Source organism: Lissotriton vulgaris, chromosome 4_1 (genome assembly GCF_964263255.1).
Source record: "Lissotriton vulgaris chromosome 4_1, aLisVul1.2, whole genome shotgun sequence".
NCBI classification, from domain to species: domain Eukaryota; kingdom Metazoa; phylum Chordata; class Amphibia; order Caudata; family Salamandridae; genus Lissotriton; species Lissotriton vulgaris.
Genome location: NC_141691.1, coordinates 292,707,524 through 292,717,824, shown reverse-complemented (window position 1 = coordinate 292,717,824; position 10,301 = coordinate 292,707,524). Strand labels below are relative to the sequence as shown.

The window sequence follows — 10,301 nt, the reverse complement described above, 5'->3', positions numbered from 1 at the left end:
CCACCTGAAATGTAACAGCTTGGAACAAAATGGGTGCCCCTTGGGACCGGGGCCCGTGTGCCGCAGACGCTGAACACGAAAGAGCCCATCTGCCGGGCGGCTACCGCAGGTGCAGCTTACAGCGAACCGTGTGATTTACGCCACGCGAGCCAGTGTCCCGGGCCAGCCGTGAATTATTAGAGCGGCCGAACCCCATACATTACCACTGACAAAGGTCTGCCGGCAAGCCTGCCCCAGGGCAGCTGTGGAGCCCGGGGCGGCCCCACCGCGCTCGCAAACTACTGTGAGTCACGGAAGGATGACAAGAACAACAACACGAACCAGAATCAATCTAAGCATTGGGTCGGAACGACCAGCAGTGTGACCAGATCAGTCAAATCTAACGACAAAAGTGAACTTTCATGGCTTCAACAAGTCGGAAGTGTGCCAGGTACTTAGTACACGTCCACTGGCACACACAAGTTAATGACGTTTAAAATGAGGACACTTCAGAAAGATTTGACTGACGTTTTATACAACGAAGTGTAAGAAATACCCATGCACAATATTATTAATGAAACGTACCAGTGGCTCCAGGCAGCTGAAAAAAGGACACGGAAATTGCCGTATGTACGGGCGTGGATTAAAAGCCAGGAAACACCTGTTGGCAGCCGGGCTAGGCCCCTTGTAATGGACTCCGAAATAATAGCGCCAATTACGATGCACCTGAATAATTGATTTTGAGTCAGGTGTCCCATTAGCCATCCATTTTTAATCGTGTTTAATTAAGGGTCCCTGGTCAGTTTAGTTTTAATTTGGTGAGCGTGTCTCGTATATCTCCCCAGCAGAATGACGGGAATTCGAAAACCTACCACCCCCACCCCCCTTTAAAGGTTGCTGGCAAGACAATGAGGAGATTCTTTGCTATTAACTTCTGCTAATCAGATATTTATATGAAAAATGTGCACTTCTTTAAAGCTACCAGATTAGAATATCACATAAGGAGCCGGCAATAACTTGTATTCTTGCTACCAACCACACAAAAAAAAAAACAAAGCAAGTTTATTTAAGGTTCCATAACAAAAATTTATTCATATCGTTTTTAAATTTTAAAGTTTTAACATAAAACCATTTAGAAACCCAATAAAAAACTAAAGCATGAGTCTTGATATGTCAACATTTCACAGATAAAAATTTCACATACAGAAAGAAAATAATGTACAGCTTTTTACAGGGTGGCGGAACGGGGATAAACAAATACACATTTATACTATAAATTAAAAGGAAAAACGTTTGCGACCCGCACAGTTTGTTTCTGTTTTGAAGTCAAAAGCAGGCTAAGACAAAGACAAAAAACGCTAGTGTTTTTGGACAAACCCCCTAGGGGTGCTCGGAGACAGCGGGGCACGGAGTGTAAACATTGGATTGGGGTAAATTCGTCAGGCTGATTTTCCCTTCTAAAAACTGAAGATACCTGGCCCTTATTTCAAAACAATAAGGATCTTGGAACCACCAGGGCTGCGCGTGCGTAAAACTACGCAGGCGCCTGGTGCGCGTGAAACATTGTGCTCTAAGTTTGCTCAAACTTTCTGTACAAAAAAGGTCATCTACACATGCCTATCCTCAGCCTGTTAATTACATTCTTCGACGCCTGCTAATCTAGCAGAAATGTTCGGCAACGGAGATCTCAGTCTTGGACGGTTGTGCTTATATAAAGTTTTTTTTTACTTTCTGGGCCCCAGTGCCTTAGCGATCCTGTCTGAAGGTAAACAAAGCCTTGCTCGCCAGTTTGCGCGAGCGTACCACGGCGTGCTGGAGAGCGCCCCTCGGGCTTCCAGGGCGGGGGACCCCATTGGCTGTTCTTGGTCACCGGCAGCATTGTCCGGAGCTCGGGTCAGTCGGAGCTCCCGCCCGGGGTCCCTGGTCGGACTCTCAAGTACCAGTCTCGTGGGCTAGGGGCTCATTGTCAAATGTGGGTGAGGGGCACCGTGCCGTTGACTCCCGCGCTTTGGTAGTGCTGGTGGTGCATGCTGTGCAGCCGCCCGCCCTGCAGGCTCTGCTGCTCGGCCGCGTCGCCCCCGGGCGGCAGGTACATACTGATCATGTCCCGCAGGTCGCCGAGGCAGGCGCGCTGGGCGTGCGCCGTCATGCCGGGTGGAGGCGGGGAGCTGGGCTCGCTCTTGACGATGGCGCCCAGGCTCATGCCCGGGGCGCCGGCTCCGCCGCCCTGCTGCCCGTACATGGGGGCCATGCTGTAGGTGGAGGCGGCGGCGCTCATGTAGCTCTGCGCCGAGCTGATCATGGGGCTGTACTGCAGACCGCCCATGTCGTAGCGGTGGTGCAGGGGCTGCAGCTGGGCGCCGCCCATGGCCGGGTGCTGTCCGTAGCCCAGCTGCTCCTGCATCAGGGAGTAGGCGCTGTTGCTCCAGCCGTTCATGTGCGCGTAGGCGGCGTCGAGGCGCTGCTGGCCACTGCCAGGGCTGGTCCCACCCGCCGCCGCTGCCAGGAGCCCTCCAGGCAGTGAGTACTTGTCCTTCTTGAGCAGGGTCTTGGTCTTGCGCCGGGGCCGGTACTTGTAGTCGGGGTACTCCTTCATGTGCACTGCCCGCAGGCGCTTGGCCTCGTCTATGAAGGGCCTCTTCTCGGCATCGCTCAGCAGCTTCCAGTCGGCGCCCAGGCGCTTGCTGATCTCCGAGTTGTGCATCTTGGGGTTCTCCTGCGCCATTTTCCGCCTCTGGCCGCGGGACCAGACCATGAAGGCGTTCATGGGCCTCTTGACCCGGTCCTGGTCCGAGTTGCCTCCGGAGCCACTCTTGCCATTGGGGCCCGTAGCGCCAGAGCCCGGACTGGGCTGCGTCATGGAGCTCTTGATGTCGGTCTCCAGCATGCTGTACATGGTGAGTGCAGACTGCGCCTAGCAGGTGGAGAGGACGGGATGCTCGAAGTCTCTGATGCACTCCAGCCCGGGCGCCCGGGTTAAGAGGCCCCTCTGGCGGGACGATGATTGACAGCATGCTAATGAGACCGCGGCGGTAGCCAATCAGCGCCCTGCCCAGGGCCGGACTTCTGCTGAACGCTTCGGGAAGGTGTTGGCAAAGTTGATGCTGGGCTGCTTAGTCATGCCTCTGGGGGGTGGGGGAGGCAGCAAGGGGGCACACACCTCATTTACAGCAAAACACCACCATAAAGTGGCAGGTTCTTAAAGTTACTTCACATTAGCCATTTTGAGGTGTATATAACGTAGATGTCACCTTTTCTCAGAAAACTTTTTACGTGGTGTCCATGGCGCACGCCACATTATTTTTCTTTGTTTGCAGAATTTGTTTATTTTTCTATGGTCGGTAACTAGCAACTTCTTTTTGCACGTCCATTTGAAAATGTTGCACGCTCCTCTATCTTAAACGTCTAACTTTCACATGGGGTTATATTGCCAGTGAGTGCGATCCTTTCAACAGGTGTTTGTGCCCATAAACACATTTTAAATAAAGGAAAGTGCACTCGTAGCAATAAAATGCAAATAAGCTGAACTAGATAAACTTACAAATTAAAAACGTCCACGTCATAGCTTTTTATAGAAACAATCGTTCTTTTTTACAAACCCACTGTATGGAAAAGTTATTGCATTTCGTTCCGCACTCAGCGTACAGTAACGCTCACAAAAACACACGCTTTTAATACTTGTTTGATATGGGTTAAAACACGTGTCTAAAGTGAGCTGTCCACAGTTTTTATTCAGAAATCGAAAACAATGCATAACTATTGGCGTATATTCTGATGAAGCGAGCAGGCGGAATGCCTTTATTCATTGAAGCATACACGAATCTATCTTGTGAAATATTTATGTATAACGCTGAAACATGTTGTCATTAAACCTAAATGTCCGTATTTGGGTTTAAGGACTCGTGTCTTGGTTCCTTCCGCGAGCAGCGTTGAGCCCTGTTTATTTCCGATTGGCAGAAAGGTCATTGCCCTGGGAATCCATGCCCAGGAGTGCTTTGGGCCGCAGCCGACAGAGGAGAACAGGTTTTATTTAAGCGCAGCCCCAAGGCGGCCTCTTGGAGTGTGAATGTGGGAGGACAAAGCGGCGCAGAGAGTGGCGGGCGAGGGCTCTGTGCGGCAGGTGGACGGGGCAGCGCTCGTCTGCCACACACTGCTTGCCAGGAGAGCTCTTCGCAGGGACTCTCTGCCCCGCACCCAGGAGCTCGCCCAACCCCTCCTTGAGGAACTCGACTCCAGCCATCATCTCAGGGGCAACTCCCTCGGGCAAACAAGTTCAATTCTTGGGGGAGTGACAACTTGGTACCATGGAGAGGGGGTAAGGGCTCTCTGCATGCAAGAGGCAGGTGGCATGGGTAGCACTCACCTGTCCTTGGAATGCACATACTATCCCTGGGTGGGGGATCAAATTTGTGTCTCTCTACCCAGCACTGCCCTCCTTTGCCAACACTGCCAAGCAGGGGAGCTGTTTGCAACGAGGCAGTGCCCCGCCCTTGAGGGGCCCGAACAGCCACACCTGGCTAAGCGAGCTCCCCATCAAGCAGCATCATGTGGGTGGGCGGCTCCACTGCCCGCTTCTGGAAACAGAACTTCAGCGAAGGAGCTCCGGGAGTCCTCAAAGGGTAGCCATACCGCAGGAAGGTAGCTTAACTGCAAGAGTGTCACCCTCCACCGAGAAGCCCTGGCGGCCCCCATCCTCGCACACTGCCTACAGACGCTCAGCTCCAAGAAATACTATCTCCAAAGTCTTTGGTGTGTCCTGAAGTAGAGCTCCTCTGTCAGGCAGTAACTGCGGGTGGGTGCTGTGTTAGTTCCTCTCTGTGTTAGTTCCTCTCTTAGTTAGTTCTTTGGTTTGGAGATGGTATTTCTTGAAGGGGAGCTCCTCTGTCAGGCAGTGGCTGGGGGTGAGTGCTTTGTTAGTTCCTCGGTGCAGATGGTGTTTTTTGAAGGGGAGCTCCTCTGACAGGCAGTGGCTGTGGGTGGGTGCTGTGTTAATTCCTCTTTGTTTTGGAGATGGTGTTTCTTGAAGGGAAGCTCCTGTGTCAGGCAGTGGCTGCGGGTGGGTGCCATGTTAGTTCCTCTTTAGTTTGGAGATGGTGTTTCTTGAAGGGGAGCTCCTGTGTCAGGCAGTGGCTGCGGGTGGGTGCTGTGTTAGTTCCTCTCTGGAGATGGTGTTTCTTGAAGAGGAGCTCCTCTGTCAGGCAGTGGCTGCGGGTGGGTGCTGCGTTAGTTTCTCTTTGGTTTGGAGATGGTGTTTCTTGAAGGTGAGCTCCTTTGCCAGGCCGTGACTGCGGGTGGGTGCTTTGTTGGTTCCTCTTGGGAGATGGTGTTCCTTTAAGTATCATTTCTCTGTCAGGCAGTGACTGCGGTGGGTGTTGTGTTGATTCCTCTTTGCAGATGGCGTTTATTGAATAGGAGCTCCTATGCAAGGCAGTGACTGCGGGTGGGTGCTGTGCTGGTTCCTCTTTGGTTTGGAAATGGTGTGTTTCCCTGAAGCAGAGCTCCTCTGTCAGGCAGTGACTGCGGGAGGGTGCTCTGTTTGCTCCTCTGTGGTACGGGTGTTTATTGAAGTGAAGTTCCTCTGTCACGTAGTGAGTGGGGATGGGTGGTGGTTGGTGCAGATGGTTCCAAAGAGGAACTAACACAGCACCCACCCGCAGCCACTGCCTGACAGAGAAGCTCTACTTGAAGGCACACCATCTCTCAAGAGGAATTAACCCAGCATCATCCCGCAGTCTCCTCCTCTTCATGAAACACCGTCTCCAGAGAGGAAAGAGCACAGCACCCACCCGCATCCACTGCCTGACTGAGGAGCTCCTCTTCAAGAAACACCATCTCCAAAGAGGAACCAGCACTGCACCCACCCGCAGCCACTGCTGGACAGAGGAGCTCCTCTTCAAGAAACACCATCTCCAAAGAGGAACCAGCACTGCACCCACCTACAGCCACTGCCGGACAGATGAGCTCCCCTTCAAGAAACACCATCTCCAAACCAAAGAGGAACCAGCACTGCACCCACCCGCAGCCACTGCCGGACAGAGGAGCTCCTCTTCATGACACACCATCTCCAGAGAGGAACTAACACAGCACCCACCCGCACCTGCCAGACCGAGGAGCATCATTTCTAGAAACCCCAGCTCCACCCAGGGTGCACTCACACCACCAATCCCCCCCCTCCCCGACAATGCTCCCTCACAGAGGGTGTCAACTAATGGCAGACCACCGACAGTGCCATAGGAAGGGGCCACGGGCCCTAATGGAAGATTAGCAATTGGCCTCCTGCCTGCTATTTAAGTAGAGAAATACAACCAAACGTGCAATACACCGTCGGCCTGACTACTGACAGCTACATGCATGATAACGAGGAGCCCACACCCCCCCCCCCCCCCCCGCCCCATACAGTCCATGTGAGACGCCCGTCCGTGATGGGCCAGTAACCAATGCGGTGATCCTGGGCAGAAACGACAAACCGCACACTCCACCTTCTGTAGGGGCCCACGCTCTGGGGTGAACTTCCTCGCACTCTTTCGGGGTGCGTTTTCACAATGAAAAACTTCTTTCTATACAAGCCAACACCCTAATTAGTCATGCCAGCTGATTATTAACTTTGCAATCAGCAGCACTTTATATATACGGCGTGTCTATATCTATTCGTATATTTTAATCAAATGACATCTCTCCATGTTTCCTTCAAAGCAGTCAAGAAGGTTATGGCATGTCTATGCAGTAAAACAGAAGCAGGCCATAACCTTAATGGATGGGGGCCTAACCGGAGTACTGACGTCACGCTCCACTCACTGTTCCAATTGCATATGCATTATTGCGTCTGAAACCTCGACAAAAGACCATAGGAGTACGAAATTCAATTATTTTAGGAATGCACTTCTGACCCTACCAGCGAACACTTGCTGCCGTATCGGTATGCCTTAGTGTGAGATATGTCTTGCAGGAGTGTCGCTGTCACGAAATACTATCGTTTCGAGGTAAGTACATTTCTCCCTACTAGAATTACTTACACGCACATATTGGGGAGGCTGTCGCGCGTTCTGTGATATCTTGCAGGTGGCATCGGCGTATTTTACGCGCATGGACTGGCTTGTTGTGTCGTTTGCCCACTTTCTTGCCAAGCGTCCCTCCCCCAGCCCTGGCCAGCTTTAGTCGGCCCCAGGCCAGGGCCTCTGTGGGAGGGCTGCAGACTCCGTTCCCCTGACAACGGGAAGCTCTCTGCCAAGTGAAAAGAAAAGTTTAGCGCGGGGCGGCTTCATCAGTCACTTCCCTCCCCCGGAGCACCCCCTCTCCACTGCAGACCCTCGGCAGATGCACCTGCCGCCCGCTTGGGGGCGAAGGGAGGGGTGGAGGGGGACCCAGCGGGCGTCCCTGCTTGGAGACAGCATCTCTTTCACTTAAGCTGTGGTGAAATCCGGAGGCCTCATCGACTAACTTCGGGCTCCGGTTCCAGCGGGGGCGGCGGATTGCCGCTGAAGGGACGGTGACAGCTAAAACCGGTGACTTTTATCAAAGGAAGGAAGAATTTGTAACAATAGTTTCTATAGCCGTGCTGTCATATATTAAACACGTATAGCCATTACTTCCTTTAATAGGAAAATGTTGTTCTTATCTGAATGATGAACAGCCGAACATTTCCTGCTGAGGTTAGAACGTGTAACTAGAAAGTTACAAACAAATTCCCGAACATGCTTTTGGTCCATAACGCTATCTCGGTGTGGTAACTATCATCTCTGCTTCACCTAGTAGAGTGAAATGTGCATCACAGCTGGAATTATAACATTACATGACAAAGAACCCCCACAGTACAGCAGCATACTTTAGCCTCAACAAGTTCCGTCACTACCTCATGCGGCAGGTTCGAAGCCACCTTTACAGAGCAGAAGTGCACATAAACACGGGGTGCTTGACGGTCCCCGGCGGAGCACGCCTCTGGGCCTTCGGATGTGTACATGCCCTCCAGCTGCTGGGCGATGCAACCTGTGACAGACCACGAGACGGCTGGGTATACGCCGCCAGCTAATATTGACCCTGCAGCCTTACCAGTCAGCGCACAGACCTGTAAGGAACAACAAGCGGCTTGGCGCTCCCTGCCGGCCGTGTGACATACTACACCAGCACCCCAGCAAATTCGAGCACTTCAGCTGCACATTGTTTTAGTAGGCCAACTTGCAAAATATGGAGCTTTGCACATTGTTCTATACTAGTCCGATGAAATGCTTGAAGGGTATTCTACTTAGTAAATAAGAATATCTTCTGAAAGGTCCAGGCAACCCAAATAATTGTTTGAATGTCAAACCATGCCTTACTATAGGTTCTGACGTCAGCCACGTGCTGATCACACATATGTTTCCCTGGGTATCTCATGGGTCATTCGTAGCGTAGGACGTTTTAAAATCGAACTGTTCACCATCACCCTAAAAACCGAACTCAGATAACATTTACAAAAGTTAAAGCTCTACAACATTTCCACCTGGAGAAGCAAAATCCATGGCTAAGACATCATATTTAGAAAGCGTTACAAATAAGTACATCATTTCATTTTGTGGGACAGTCTACTTTGTATCGGTGTAACTACTCGCTTCTGCTAAATCGAGAGTCACAACATGGCGGGCCTCTATAATGTAAGGGCAAGCCCGAGCCTGCCTCCACCACTGATGCACGCAAGACCACATTCTGTGATCATTGACTGATGTCTGTTTCGTCCAGTTACCAGTTCGAAGTTGGACCCTCAAAATGGCGGGTACAAATAGACCAGCTCCGTGGGTTGTGAGAAACGGCGTCCCTCTGGTGTACATCTCTCGCTATTTAATGGTAATGTGTCATTGTGCAAAGTACACAGAATACTCGCACGGTCAGGGGGTTATTTAACCATTTACCCTTTAAGGACAAGTGTAATATTCAGCCATTACCACGGCTAATGACGACGGCGATACATTCCTGCATTTGCATTATTAAAGACTGGGGTTATATTCACCCATTCACGCCCTTAATGAGCCCAGAGAAGGGGCCGTCGCAGTATCTGCCACTAAGTGTTTCTGCTATGAGCGTGATTAGGGGTGGATCTGAGAAGTTGTCGAAGCTGCAGGGGGTATCGCAACGCCCTTGGATTTGGAGGTGGGGGGCGTCGATGCACCAGGCGGACACCCCGCGTGCAGCGGAGGAGTGCGGTGCCACGGTGTGAGCGAGACAGCGGGGAGTGTGTTAATGGGCCAAGCGGCGCTGGCTCTGAGCGGCATGGGGCGGGGGTCGATCCTCGACGGAAGTGTTCATGCGTAGGCGAGGGTTGCAGTGTAGGCTTTCGGTGTTGATGTAGAATTTAGTGGGAGCGGAACTAGTAGTAGTGGAAGAATAACAGCATTGGCGTTCAGCATCGTTGGAGGCAGCCGTGTGTTGGAGTGTGAACGGGTTAGTGCCCTGTGTCAGCGTCTCTGTGAAGGCGTAGTCAAAGTGTGTTAAACACGCATAGGTGGACGAAATGTCCATCAAATCAAACCGCCTAGATGTTATAACCAACTCACATTCCTCTAATCACAACCCCAAGGGGTTCTCCACACAAATCCCAGGTCCAGCTGTACTCTGCTTTGATCACACGCTAGCAAGCTCGCTATGCAAGCAAGTATAAGGTAATGTTGAACAATAGCACTAGTATATATAGGCAGCCCTCGAATCACATTCCAAAACTTAGTGAAAGGACCCGGGGACAAAGCAAATTGTATACATTAGGCGGGATTTTTGGCCAGAATAGAAGTTCTTAAACAGAGGAATGCCAGGTGTATCTGACACAGCATGCTCACAAACCTCAACACGAATAAAACATCTTTCATATCAAGTCTCTATGGAAAGCATTAACATGTGACGACAAAGTTTACTGGAGTCGTCAATTTAAACTTCTCAGAACGTACTAACAAAACTGAAATATTCACTGTACTTACCAGGAGCAAATCATCGGTCCAAAATAGGTGGAGAGGATTGTTCAGAAATCTGTTTGGCTCACTTAATGCCTTATACGTTGTTCATTTATTCCATATGGGTTGCAACAAGGAACATTGAGGATGAAATATCGAATTAACAGATCGAGGAATAAAATAGTTATGTGCACAGAGGGAGGTATAGATGTACTATTCTTAACTCTACATCTATACACCAAAAAGATGCATGTATCATCAAGGTGTGTATACGTGAACTTAGGTAGAGAGCATATATACATACTTACCTGTCAAATCAAATCAAATCAAAGATAGCTTTAATCGATTTTACATTAAAATCATAAAAGCAGGTAAAATGAATACATCCAGTAAAACAGTTGCAATTGATAT

The 10,301-nt window shown here is 50.7% G+C and overlaps 1 protein-coding gene across 1 annotated transcript; it reads right to left on the bottom strand.

Annotated features, from left to right (window-relative positions):
• Positions 1–1,064: 1,064 nt before the first annotated feature.
• On the bottom strand, positions 1,065–2,915 carry LOC147718666 (transcription factor Sox-3-B-like). Its single transcript, XM_086966760.1, has one exon. The coding sequence runs from the start codon at positions 2,873–2,875 to the stop codon at positions 1,946–1,948; it is 930 nt and encodes a 309-aa protein (XP_086822886.1). The 5' UTR covers positions 2,876–2,915; the 3' UTR covers positions 1,065–1,945.
• Between the last annotated feature and the right edge of the window lie 7,386 nt (positions 2,916–10,301).

Excerpts from the sequence above, each read along its gene's own strand:
- LOC147718666 (XM_086966760.1), bottom strand. The coding sequence starts at position 2,875 with ATGTACAGCATGCTGGAGACCGACATCAAGAGCTCCATGACGCAGCCC.